At 36.2% G+C, this 14,768-nt stretch overlaps 1 protein-coding gene and 1 long non-coding RNA gene across 2 annotated transcripts in view; both read left to right on the top strand.

Moving 5' to 3' along the window:
• The first annotated feature begins 4,562 nt into the window (after positions 1-4,562).
• On the top strand, positions 4,563-10,054 carry LOC120459740 (uncharacterized). Its single transcript, XR_005617817.2, has 3 exons — positions 4,563-4,735; positions 6,159-7,715; positions 8,349-10,054. It is a non-coding gene; the product is annotated as an uncharacterized LOC120459740 (long non-coding RNA).
• A 2,150-nt stretch (positions 10,055-12,204) lies between these two features.
• Positions 12,205-14,768, top strand: part of agps (alkylglycerone phosphate synthase) — a 58,276-nt gene continuing 55,712 nt past the window's right edge. The window contains exon 1 of the mRNA XM_039647294.2: positions 12,205-12,451. Coding sequence (XP_039503228.1) covers positions 12,288-12,451 — 164 coding nt within the window. The 5' untranslated portion in view covers positions 12,205-12,287. The remainder of the gene's footprint in view (positions 12,452-14,768) is intronic.

Genomic DNA, 14,768 nt, shown 5'->3' with positions numbered 1-14,768 from the left:
GTAATACATTAGGTATTACTTGTTACTGTTATTTAAAAGTAATTCATTACCTTACAATATTACTGTCTCAGATTTGTAATGCGTTACATTACTCATGTATTACTTTTGAGTTACTTTCACCAAAATAACTAAGTAGAACTTAACTTTGGGGCTGTAACGATATGCAATATGAAACCGAAATCGCGATTCGCCACACGACTCAGATCCACGACCCTACAGAATCGCGACACACCTCTTCCAACTCCAGCGTTATTCTCCTTACCGTCCAGATCCAATGCTGTCTTATCTTTAAATTAGGCTATTAGTATTATTTGAAGTTAACATTATAAAATACGTAGACCTACACCACAAAACTAGTTGAGGATAAATTATTTAAAATTGGGGAAGTCCAGCATTATGGACATGACATTTGCAGTCAAAACTTGAAATAAAAATTCTCAGAAAATTCATGTATTGAAACGTATATAGGCTACTTCCTTAAAGGACTCCAGACATTAGACAAATATCAGTCTATGTTTTATTTTTAATATTAGGGAAAAGACACACTTTCATGCGTGACAAAAAAATAGGAGGCAAAATATATTTTTTGTAATTCTGTTAATTACACTGCGCAAATCGGATGAGGAAGGGTTGGCTCTCCAGTCTCCATAGAACTTAAAATATTCATTTTATTTTAGTTTTCGTGTTCGCATTTATGAGGAAAAAACAATGTTACAGACGCGACCGCTCTGAACTGGCACTAAAAGACTGCTTTAAAACTTTCACATAGTCTGTTGCCTTTAAGAAGTAAAAGCAGACAATACACTGTAATACAACTGTAATACAAGCCTCACTGAACATGTAACGAGTAAAATATTACTGAAAATTGATTAGTAATGCCTTACACTACTGCGTTACAGCAAAAAGTAATATGTTACTGTAATGTATTACTTTTGTAATGCGTTACTCCCAACACTGGTCTCTTCACATCCTGATAGCAATCACTAAGTTAAAGGCACAATATGTACGTTTTCGCCACTAGAGGTCGCTTATTCACATCAAAAGCGTAGCTTGATGACGCCTCGATTTGGCGGGATCATGGGAGTTGTTGTCTTCACCTCTACAGCCGTGGAGAATACAGCAGAGATCATATTCATGGATGAGCGGTAATGTATTAAAGATTTATTAACGTTATGTAAGCCATTGTAGCGAAACGAGCCGCTGGAGTGATTGCTAATGAGAGACGAGTGCGACACACGAGCAGTGGAGCTTTTATATCCACAAGTTTCCGAGGGGCGCTCCTGTAAAAAATAAAGTGGGTGAAACTTCCGGTGACGCGGCGTAAGTAGCATTCCAATGGTATTTTGTGTGTTAGTTAGCCAAGAGGCTAGCTGTTTTTCGGAGAATTATTTTACTATTTAAAGACGCAAATCTTTATGAGAGATGTCGTTACGGAGCTCAGGGACAACATGTGCTGTTCGCGGTTGTATGTATAACCGGACTAAACTAATTCAGTGGCTTAAACGTGATTGTTTTGAACATAAGCTGAAAACGAAATCAGAGTGATCCTGCCAGAGCCCGTCTCTGATCCTGCCAACGACTGTAGTTTCCCAAAAGATGACGAATCTTCCTGTGTACATTTGTTTAAATTCTTAATGTTCTATAAACTCTATCAGCATGTGATTGGCTGTTCGCTACTGATGTTACACCTAAACTCAGGATCAAAGCCTGTGTTGACAGAATAAAAATATGCCAGTTAATGTATTCAAGCAGCACATTCATTTATAATTTTGAATAAACTCCAAAGCACAATGACTAAGTGTGTATTTTTTATTTTAATTGTTTGTCAGCTCGCACAACTGTCTGTCACCATGCCTTGATGAGTATTGATTATTAATAATGTTATTATAATACTCCCAATCAACTACTGCGGAGGGTAAAGGTACTGTTATTTCACCCTTTTGAATTTCGTTGAGGTCGTGTTCCCACATCGTTAGCTAGTTTGGATCGCTATAACTTGAATGACTGTCAACTGTTGAATGAACGAGTGTCAAGCATGTCAAATCGCGCTTTGTTTACTTCCAACCGGAAGTCGCGCCCACTTTTGACGCAAGGGCCTCATGGGGCGTAGGAAACTTGTGGATACGCTTCCTCTTCTTCCGTCATGCGTGTGTGAGAAACGCAGCGCTGTTTGTCATATTACACACATTTGAGTGTGATGAAAGCTGTTATAATGCTTCATGTGTGTTTGCTCGGCAGAGACACTTGCTGCACGCTGCAGTGAGCGAGATCGATATTAGACATGGTAAAACATACTCGCAGTAAATCAAGAAAACAAGGTTTAAACAAACCGACTGTGTTCATCTTATATATAACGATGATTCGTTGATTGTCTATGTATACAAACAGTTGCTCACCTGTCTAATAAAACACATAATATATTAAAGCATCTTTCTACAAAATAAAACAGGAAATCAAGGGTAACGCGGATATGATGTCACTGATAGGCGATGGTCCGTGTCGTGGTTAAAACTGCTCATTTCTCAGAACAAACATTTAGGATAATGTAAGTACACAAGTTAACAAACTATATAACATTGTTCTAGTGGTTTTTGGATATTTTGATCCAAAAATCTTGCATAGTGTGACTTTAAGTGGTTTAAATGTATTTACATGTATCTTCTGGGGAAGGCGTAGGATCATAAAATGTTCGTCCAATCAGTGCATTCGGGCCGAATTCGTCTTAGTTAAAGGGATAGTTCACTTTGAAATTAATTTTTGATATGTTTTATCTTACCTCAAGGGCACCCAAGATGTAGGTGTCTTTGTTTCCGCAGTAGTTTAAATTTTTACATTTTTCAGTTTAACCGTTGTTGTCTATCAGTCATACACTGGAGGCTAAAGGGGGTCCACCAAAAAGCATGCACAGAGAAGTCAAAATTAAACATGATTTAACGACTCGTAAATCTAAGTAAACATTGATCGCCTAAGACACGAAACGAGCGGTTTGTGTGAGAAAACAAAATTTTTTTTTATCGTTTTTACCTCGTGTAACCACAGTGACGTCCAAGTGATCTGAATCAGTTGTTCAATGTTCAACTGAATCAGTTCAATGTTATGCCGAAAGTGATCGCTTGCGTGTGACGTCACTCAATATTTACACGGAGATTTCGGAAGTTTTACCTTTTACTAAACATATTTAGATATACCGAAATCGTCTTCCATTGCGGTTTCCCGTATATCTAAATATGTTTAGTGAAAGGTAAAACTTCCGAAATCTCTGTATAAATAAAGAGTGACGTCACACGCAAGCGATCACTTCCAGCGCATGCGCAGACCGAAGCGCCCGTGCCATCAGATCATTGTGTCATGGCTATGATTACAAGAGGTAAAACGATATATAAATACTGTTGGTTTTCTCACACAAACCGCTCGTTTCGTGTCTTAGGCCATCAATGTGTACTTACATTAACGAGTCATTAAATCATGTTTAATTTGGACTTCTCTGTGGATGCTCTTTGAGGTGAACCGATTGAGGACCCCCTTCACCTCCAGTGTATGACTGACAGACAACAACGGTTTGACCTGAAAATGTCAAAATTGAAAATACTGTGGAAACAAAGACACCTACATCTTAGATGCCCTTGAGGTAAGATAAAACATATCAAAACTTAATTTCAAAGTGAACTATCCCTTTAAGGGAATAACATATAGTTTATTATGAAAAAATGGTGTAGTATCCCTGTAAGTTGTTTATGTTCATTATTTTATAATGTAATGTGCTTTGAGACATGAGGGAGTTTAACGCCGTCTCTATTGACGCTTTTCAGAACGCTGTACCAACTTTAGCTGAAAAATAACATAATTCAAGAACCGCTATAACACCAAATCAAGTTTATCTCTGTAAAGCTGCTTTCAAACAATCTACATTGTTAAAAGCGCTATATAAATGAGGATGATTTGACTTGGGAGGGATCTCATGCTTTCAATGCTAACTCGCTATTGCTAGCCTCTCCGAAAATTGCCTACCCTACCTTTAAATACATTTTCCCTGTTTTCTTCATGCCTCACATTTCATCTGTAACTTTATTTGGGGCGAAATTGTTCAAATTACAGTCGTAGTTTGTGTACAAATGGATGGAAATCATTTTTACAAAACAAATAGAGAAATGTTTTGTAGAGAAATGAGAGAAAGAGAGAAATGCTGAAAAGTTTTAGTGCAAGTTTAATCTATCTATCTATCTATCTATCTATCTATCTATCTATCTATCTATCTATCTATCTATCTATCTATCTATCTATCTATCTATCTATCTATCTATCTACTATCTATCTATCTATCTATCTATCTATCTATCTATCTATCTATCTATCTATCTATCTATCTATCTATCTATCTATCTATCTATCTCAGGCGCTGACACGTATCTTATGAACCTCACACTGAATCTCCAGCACTAACTAACAGATTACTAACCACCAGTATACTAGCACCCCAGTGAAAGCAGCAAAACGTAGTTTTTTCTCCCCCCGAAGCGCGTGCGTGTTTGCGCGCGCACGATTGGCAGCTCCACGTCGACATTCTTCCAGCTGCTGCACGGACGCGGACGCGCTTCATCAACAGTTACACGAGCTTCATCTGCTCAATCCTCCACAGGGCTTCTTCTTCTTCTGACAGAGACCGTGTTTCAGCAGAGCTTCTTCTCCAAACACACTTTATCCAGCGTCGACTGGCTCGTGCTGTGATTTGCTGCAGGTATGTTGTTCTTTTACTCTTTTTTTTCTCTCTCTGGAAGTGTGTATTCACTCTCTCAGACTGTGTGTGTGTGCTTATAAAACCCTGTCACATCGACACTCATTGAGGTATTCACCCACTGAAGCATTAAAGTGACTTGAATGGAAGTTTTCCTGTGAGAAAGTAAACTACTTCTTAAATGTCTGCGTGATGTTAGTGCAAATGCATGACATATGGCATCCTCAGTTCCCCCTTTCTTCTCAACATTGTGACTTCTCTTTTAGTTTGTGAAGTGATATGTGTGTGTTGAGTTTCGATATACTCCGGGATGACAGACTTGATGTTGTTGAACTAATGCACTGCTCCACAGTTTTCGACACGTCAGCTGTTCTCGGCTGCCCCAGTTGTTAACTGTGCAAATAGACAGAGTGGAAGAGCGGATTCAATATTTAAATCAGGTTTTTGTGACACGTTTCATTTGATTCTTCTGCGCTTAGTTTTTTTTTTTTTTTTTTTTTTGCATGCACTTAATTTGCATGGATCGTGCACGTAGCTGTTTTTCTGCATATGCACCGTAGGCCGCCATATGTGTTCATCATTCATGATCTGATTATGTGCATGTGTGAATGAGTCCACGTTTACGCTTATCCATTATTTCAATTCTTCTAATAGACATTTACTGAGCTCGAGGAGTTCCTCACTTTCAGCTCCAGCTCAGAGATGCATTGATATCAGTCTCACCTGTCAATCATCTTTCATTGTGAGAACTAGTATAATGGTTACCATAAACCGTTAAAAATTCACTCTTTCAACTTTAAACTTAAGTTCACTTGCTGCCTTTGCCAATTCAAATGGTCTGGTCAGATATATTTATAGATTTAGTTATTAGCATATATATATATATTGTGTATAATTTATTTAATTATATACAATATATATTTCTTTTATATATATATATATATATATAATATTTCTATAATTTATTTATTTTTATACGTATATTTTATATATATATATAATATATTTCTAAAATATATTTCTATATATATGTAATTTATTTATATATAATATATTTATATATAATTTATTTATAATATATTTATTTATATATAAAACAATATAGGTGTTGTCAAATCAATTAATCACATCTAACAAAAATTTTTGTTTTCGTTCTATATACGTGTGTATTTTTTATATATATATAGGCCTATATGTGTGTGTGTGTGTGTGTGTGTGTGTTTTTTTAATATATATATATATATATATATATATATATATAGGTGCTATATATATATATATATATATATAAATGAGAGATAGATGGAGACAAAAATTCATAACTTAATCGAAAAACATATGTTGCTATCACTTATTAAAGATCACTTTTTTTCTACGGGTTTGTGATGCGGATGAGAAATGTAACGTGTGTGTTTCTCTCGTGCAGAGGAGTTTCCCTGAGAAGAAGAGAATCGGCGGGCAGCGCTGTGGCTTTCCAAGTAAAGTTCTGTGATGCACTCCGGCTCTTAATTGTTTGCAGTCAGTGCATTACAGAACTTTGTTTTGGGAGTTTAAAGCTCAGGCCTGGAGGAAACAATCAGTCCATCTGGATGAAGCTGTTACAGCGTTAAACTGCACAGCCGGTGTCCTTCAAACGACACGCACAAATACACATCATCATTACAACATGCTCATTTATTTCCAACTGCTAATGAACATCCTCTGAGTGTGGGAATCACAGATGCGTTGATGTTTCGTTATAGTTGTGTTGTGTGTTATTTACATGATCTTTTCCCAGAATGTTTTCTCCAAGTGTTCAACTAGCATAGCGGAGGCTACCGCAATTGCTAAATATCTAAAAATAACCGTTGCACAGTAACACACCACTTTCCAATTAAACATTCCATTCCATAACCTCAGGAAACACAAAAAATTTGGCTTTTTCCATTGTTGTAAAGGCAGTGTATATCCCATATTTACAAGGCGGTGCAGAGAAAAGCACTTTAAATGGAGAAGCTTAGAGGTTTGTGATGACATCATCAGGCGAGCGCATGTCTCACGGTCACGTGACTCTTATGAGGGTCATCTGCTCTTAAGACGGAGAGAACTTTTTATGGGCACTGACTAAACAGATTTCCAAGTGTAAAAACTGTTCCATGTGTCTGAAATACTAGTGTACAATATGCGAAGTATGCATCTGGGAAATAAATGAGAGAGGTTTTGTTGAAGTGTATTTTAAAGTACATCTGTTTTTAATTAGTCAAGCACATAAAGATTGAAACTGCACCGTTTAACCCATCAAGAGTGCTTAACATATGCAGAATAATCATTTACAAACACGTTGACAGACAACTACGCACACACACATCTCGATTGCTGATGTCTGAGTTGAAACACCCCCTCATTAGCATACGGAGAAAGAAATGTTGGAATAAATAAATAAATGTGAAAATAAATAAATGTAAGCATAAAAACATAAATGAATGTGGAAATGAATAAATGTATAAATACATAAATAAATGTGTGAAAAAAATACAATTATACATAAATATGGGAATAAAAGTAAAAATACTCATTTGTACTTTTTTACATTTCTTTGTATATTTATTTACGTATTTACTTTTGTATTTTTGCTTTTTTACATTTCTTCGTATATTTATTTATGTATTTATTTTATTTATTATTATTTATTCAGCTTTGGCATTGAGAGCTGCATGGCGTGAGTGGAGTTGGGGCTAATTAGCATATTCATACTACAGGAAGCAAGACATTTTTTGCCGTTTTGGTAATCAAATATGAGTTTTAAGGGATACGAATTGACTACAGGGGGACTCATTTATTCAAAATAAATATATGTGACATTTGATAAAAGGAAAGAAAACTGGGTAAGAAGAACTGCTATTTCTTTCATCTCTTCACCTCTAGACTCTGATGTTCTGCAAAGACATGTCAGTTAATAATCCTCAGCTATCCTTTTAATTCATCCAAAAATCCAAAATGATATGTCACACTGTAAAAAAAAAATATTGTTGGTTTAACTTAAAAAAATGAGTAACTGGGTAAGTTGTAAGTAAGTTGATTGAACTGGAAAAAGTGAGTTAATACAATGAAGGAGATTAATTTAATCATCAGAAACTCAAAATGATATGTTATCTGAACTAAATAAATTATTTAAGTTGATTTGACAAAAGAAAAAATGTTGTGATTACTACACTATAAAAAAATATTGTTGTTTAACTTAAAAAAGTGAGTAACCTGGTTGCCTTAATTTTAAGTTGATTGAACTGGAAAAAAGTGAGTTAATACAATGAAGGAGATTAATTTAATCATCAGAAACTGAAAATAATAAGTTCTCAACTAAATAAATTATTTAAGTTGATTTGACAAAAGAAAAAATGTTGTGATAACTACACTATAAAAAAATATTGTTGGTTTAACTTAAAAAAGTAAGTAACCTGGGTTGCCTTAAAATTTTAAGTTGATTGAACTGGAAAAAAGTGAAGGAGATTAATTTAATCATCAGAAACTGAAAATAATAAGTTATCTCAACTAAATGAATTATTATAAAGTTGATTTGACAAAAGAAAATATGTTGTGATAACAAATCTTGAAAATATTTTTTTTACAGTGTAGTCAGTGCATCCATTTACTCGCGCTCATGTTCTTCCAAACCCGTAAGACCGCTCATCTTCGAAACACGAATGAATATGTTTTAATCCAAGAGCTTTCTGTCCTCCATTGACAGCTACGCAACTACCACATCCAAGACCCAGTAAACATCATTAAAGTAATCCATGAGATTCCAGTGGTTTAACCTCAGTTTTATGAAGCGACGCAAGTGCTAGTTTGCGCAAAAAACAACAACCTGACAACATAATCTTTACAAAAAATTAATCTAATTTAAGTAGCTTTTATGAACATGCCTTGGAGGAAAACATTACTGGCGGGAATCTTAATGGCACTGGTATATTTTAAAATCTGTCAGTGCAAGTAGCTTTCAGTAAAAATAGCTCAAACATGCTTTTTAGTCTGTGAAACCAGGGTAAAAGTTTTATTTAACCCTTGTGCTGCATTCGATTTTTAACACCGTTGAGTGCATTAAGGACCAAAAATGGCCACATATTAAACATTGCCTAAAATATTATATATTATTATTATTTTCCACTTTTACCAAGTTAAATCTTTTAACCAGCATCAGTCCTCATCATAACTACCAAAAATGTATTCAATTTCAGGATTTTAACCATTTAATTACCAGTTTTGTTTGCGAAACCATCGATAAGAGGAAAAAACACAAAAATTCAATTATTTTCAATAAACTAAATGCAAAGAGAAAACTTTAGATTTGGATTATCACAGTCCCACTTTGCAAAAAATCCCACTTAGCGCGTTAGAGAACACCAATGGCCACCTATTAAACATTGCCTATTGCCTAAAATAAGGTGCATTTCCACCCATAGGGAATAAATATGTAGTGACGTCATCTGGTGGAATACACTATATAATGCAAATATAATGCTTTTGCTTCAAAATGAAAGGATGTTTGTGCAAAAATCATGTTTCATGTATTACTGACAGCCTCAGATTTAAACAATGTTTTAATGGGTTTCAATGGGCCATTTTTGGTCTTTATGGTGCTGAGTGTTACTATTTGATCTACACAGTGTGTGTTATACATATTTTGCAAAATGGCATCACATTTTTTACATGTATCCAAAAAGTCACAATTTTGCCAAATGTCATACCATTTGCATTAAAACAGCCAAAATGGTCAAAGAAATTAAACTGCAAAAGACCAAAAATGTCCCTAATGCAGCATAAGGGTTAAAGTCCCTATAGTCAATAATTTGATCCAAAATGACATATTTAAACGTTTTCTTTCCTTGAAAAAACAAATGGCCATGGCTTGAAATAGCTTGAATGTAAGCCGAAACCCTTGCCTCATTTAGTATGTGCGGTTCTATGAATATGCAAATGAGCCCCGCCTCCACTCACTCAGAGATCCACTGGTTGTGAAGAATGCTGAAATGGTTTTACACCTGCATTTTCAAGGCATGAGTCTTTATGGAACACAAAAAATGTGGCAAAATTGGTTTGTTGTTGTTACAAGCCAAATACAACTAATTCTGTTTAGTGTAATTTAGACCCATATGAAACAGGCAGGCACTAAATACATACAGTAAAGAAGGCTACTTTTTGTGAATTAAAGGAATATTGGCTTCAAATAAACCAATATTTCTGATTATTGTCAATGTTGAAAACCAGGGAAATGTTGTTCAGATCTGGAACTAAGGACTCAGTTTATGTTATTTCATCATTTTGAAGTACAATTTTAGAAGATACATTAGCTATATTGCAATTATCATTCTCACCATGTGAGAACAAACTGTATGAAAAAAAAAAGACTAGGAAATAGATTCACAGTTCAAAGATTTAAACTTAAATGCTAGGTTTTTGAGGAAAAAATAAATGCGAGATTTAAAGGGGACCTATTATGCCCCTTTTTACAAGATGTAATATAAGTCTCTGGTGTCTCCAGAATGTGTCAGAAGTTTCAGTTTAAAAAACCCCACAGATAATTAATTATATTATTTTTAATTATGTTGTAAATGCCCATTTTGAGTTGAAGCAAAACCATGCTGTTTACATGCATGTATCTTTAAATGCGTTATAAAGTCAGAATTGCGAGATTTAAAGTCAGAATTGCGAAGTTGCGAAGTCGCAATTCTGAGAAAAAAAGACAGAAGTGTGACATTATACCTCACAATTCAGACTTTTTTCTCACAAATGCGAGTTTACATCTCGCAATTCTGACTTTATAACACATAATTGCGAGTTTGTCGAAATTCTGACATCTTTTCTCAGAATTGTGAGATATAAATTCGCAATTGCGAGTTATCGGGTTAATTCTAAGGGGAAAAAAGACTAACTTTTTTCCCCTCAGAATAGTTTATATCTCACAATTCTGACTTTATATCTCCCAATTGCGACTTTATATCACACAATTCTGACTTTATATCTCGTAATTCTGACTTTACATCTTGCAATTCTGAGAAATAAAGTCAGAATTGTGAGTTGCAATAACCTTTTTTTATTTTTCATTTTGTGGCGGACACAAGCTTCCATACATATCAGTCTAAATGTCTGATATATGGTTTTCTGTGCGCACAAATCCGAATCACGCGCAGAGAACGCTGCCTTTCAGACAACACTCCCGTGAGTATAAAACTAAGTTCTCCTTCTTGCCTTGGTTAAACTGTCAAAAACACAAAGTTCACAGTCTGTGAACATAAACAGCAGGTAAAGAAATCGCATGTGTTTATAAGATCTGTGTATTAATGTGACAGCTGCGTAATATACTGTACCTACTTCTATATATGAAGAGTTCAGATGCAAAAGCCTCTAAATGCCATTTGAAATTTTCTTCTTTAATGATGATTTTTTGTCAAACTTGTATATTCAAGTTCAGTAATTTCACTTAAATAACAATTAATAGGTAATTATCATTGCCATTTAAGTGAAATTACTGAACTTAAATATACAAGCTTGACATAAATCATCATTAAAGAAGAAAATTTCAAATGGCATTTAGAGGCTTTTGCATCTGAACTCTTCATACTGTCAATATGAATCAAACAACAAAGAAAAACTGATAAACACTCACCGCTCTTGACTGAATAACTTTAGTAGCTTTAATAAGAATACATTTTTTACTTGAATGCAGCTGTTAAATGCCCTGACAAAGAGATAACATGGCAGACTCTGGAGGAGGAGGAGGAGGGCGGCGGCGCACGAGATATGGACGCGTTCAGTTTTTTTTTTTTTTTTGATTGATGTCTATAAATATTGATTGATGTACAGTATGTAAATTGTTTCTCAACTGCTATGGTTATGTAAAGCACATTGGGCTACCTGTGTATAAAATGGGCTATATCACTAAATCTGAACCTGAACCAGAACCTGAACCAGACTGTGTCCAGTCACTGAGGGGCGGAGCTAAGCTAATAGGGCAGAGACGTCAGCAGTTGTGGGCGGGGCCTGTTCTTAAGCAAGCTCAATGATGCTTCATTTTTGTTGTAAAAAAGTTATTAATTTAGTTCTTAGTTCCTTTATATATATATATATATATATATATATATATATATATATATATATATATCCGCTCTGGAGAAAACCGTGATGTCATCGTCCAGCTCAGTTCAGTTTATAATGGTGTAGGCCTAAATGCAGGCCGATCAATAACATTGTTGGATATTCAATTAAATATTGAGTATAGTCTCACACACCTCTTGAGACTTTTTTGAGACACTTTTTATGATTTACGGGGATTAAAAAAAAGCAGTGGGTGGATTTTCACCATTATAGTGTGGTTGTGTGTACACACACACACGATTGATCTTCAAACATAATTTTGTACAACAGGTTCCCTTTAAGGATAGTGTCAGGGAAGATCTGCTCGGAGGGAGGCGGAGCGCGGTGCATGACGGGACGCGTGAGTGAGTATTCTCCGTAATCTCCACCTCATCCCTCCATCATCAGCCGCGCGCTGACCTCTGACAGCAAACGCGGAAGCAGCATGGCGTCAAACAGCAGCAACGCACAGCAGAGACTCAGAATCATCGCGGGACATCTGCAGAAACACACGACAGATGATGGAAACGCGAGCGTCGCGGCGCAGGAGTGCAAAGGCGAGGCGTCGCGGTCCGAGCCGAGCAGTCTGACACCGGTGCCGAAGAGGAGGTACTGTTGTATAGGCTATATATGTGTGCGGTGGGGTTCAGCTCCTCACACACTCACACACACAAACAAACGCTGCATGTGAAGAAAGAGCAGTCGCGTGAAGGGATCCAGAAGCGGGCGTTATTTTGTATCAGTGTGTGAAAGCTGGAGTTAAACAAAGTATTCATTCATATCTCTGAGGAGGAAGAGGAGGAGGAGGGCGCGAGATATGGACGCGTTCAGTTTTCTTTTTTGTTGTTTTCATAATCATTGTGGTCATTACACATATTATTGGGGTCACTGCTTGTCAAACAGGGCTGCTGGTTCCTCCATTATAAACTCGCATCAGCCCTTAAAGCTATAGGTCACCTAAAAATGATTCCTGTCGTCATCTACTCCGCCTCAAGGAAACCAGATTTAAGAACGAGGGCATTCAGTTAAATTTGGGACTGTTCCTCACACAAAGCTATTAGATAATTGTAATATGTTGCACGAGTCATGTGGACTGAGCCAAATGGGGCTTGACAGCCACTTTCATTGCTTCTTTGTGGGGGTGTAAGTAACTTAGATGAAGGATTAGCAGTTGTTATGAACTCTTATCTTTAATGAAGAGACCGCTCTCTCTTTACAGTTTCTCAAGGGAGAGTGTTGTTCAGAGGATGTGGAGAATCTGGATTTCCGAATCTAATAGTTTGTCATTTGTTAAAAATGTATATGTTCACCCAAAAGTTCACGCCCTCATTTTGTAAGAATCTGTCTTTTGTTGAACATAAAATATATTTTAAAGAATGTCAGTTACCAAACAGTGACACATGGTATTACACATTTTAGTCAATGGGTGCCGCCCTTTGTCTGGTTGGCAACATTCTTTAAAATATCTTATTTTGTTTTCAATTATCCTTTTAATGAAAGCTAGCTATTATATAGTGTTCTTTCTTATTCTGGAGGTGGCTGTGTGCTGAAAGTCTGTCAAGATTGCTCTTTATGGTCATTATATAGACTAATTATATTTCTGTTGTGATTCGATTTTTGTTTGTCACTTCCTCTTGTGAGTTATTTTGTGGATAGATTAGTGGTCCTGCTCTCCTTGGTTGTGAATGTAAATATGAGGTGATCTTGTATTTTGTCTGTCAAAAGTTATCATGGCACAGCTGTGCTGTGATTGGACGAGGGCCGGGGTGGCCTGACTTTGTTTTTGCTATGCTAACGGGCCTTTGCTGCCATCTAGTGTGGGACCCGAGGTGAGAAACCTTTGACCCACTGAGACGTTGGCCGGTCTGTCAGTGTCACGCTGTGTTCAGGCGGTCTGGACACTACTAGCACAGATCACAAATGTGTTCTGATCTTCTCCGTCTGAACACTTCTCTTCCTACGTGACCGTTTCCTGTTTTTTGTTAAAGTGGACGTGAAGAAACACAAGTGTGTGTCGCACTTTTGATTACTCGATGGGACACACTTAAAGTACAGCGATGTATTTACAGTACTTGTACTTTAAAATAAACTTCTAATTTTGGTTTCTTGCTGACCAAATGAAGCTCCATTTAGTCCTGGTTTGCTTCGCATTCACACTTTTATTTCCTTCATGGATCTCGTTTAATGAGAAGAACCGGGTTCTGTCCTGTAAAGGTGCTATATGTAACTTTTCTTCTAAAATGAATCCTTTTTTTATTGCGTGTGTGTGAAGGAGTAGTAATCACACATTACAATGATCCGCTTTTGCTGTTATCTCTGAAGGCCAGTATTCCTATTTCTATGTGAAGTCTCTGGTTCGGATTTTCTGTGAAATCCGTCGGATGTGACGTGCATGCGCGCTCCCGAGACACACTCCAACACAACACACACTCCCAAGCCTTTCTCCTTTATATACAGTCTATGCGACGGCACTGCAGCTGACGACGTTGAGAGTAGAGCCCGACCGATAAAGGATTTTAAAAGCTCGATACCGATACAAATATTTTTGGGTTTTAAAATCCGATATTCCGATATATCGGCCGATATTTTTTTAAAAATAAATATTGTTGGATTTCACACACGTGTAAAAGAAAAGCTAACTTTTCTGCACAAGATGCGTTTGATACTTTTTCTCTATAAATGTTCACTCCTCGCAAGTATAACTTACATTTTACAATGCAGGGACTGTAACTAGAGATATGCTAGTTATAAATACGGTAATCATTACTTTATTTAGGCAGAAAAAGTTCATTGTGGTTTCCAAGCTCATTAATGTTAACGTTAGCGGCCTTCCACTGATGATAGTGGCATTAGCTAGCTTTGTGGTTAGCTAGTCTATGATGAGCCATAATTTAGCAATAGATAACGTCATACTGCAAATCGTAAA

The sequence above is a fragment of the Pimephales promelas genome, chromosome 7 (genome assembly GCF_988280905.1).
Source record: "Pimephales promelas chromosome 7, fPimPro1.hap1.1, whole genome shotgun sequence".
Taxonomy (NCBI): Eukaryota; Metazoa; Chordata; class Actinopteri; order Cypriniformes; family Leuciscidae; genus Pimephales; species Pimephales promelas.
The sequence above is the reverse complement of the archived record's forward strand: the minus strand, read 5'-3'. Positions and strand labels throughout refer to the sequence as shown.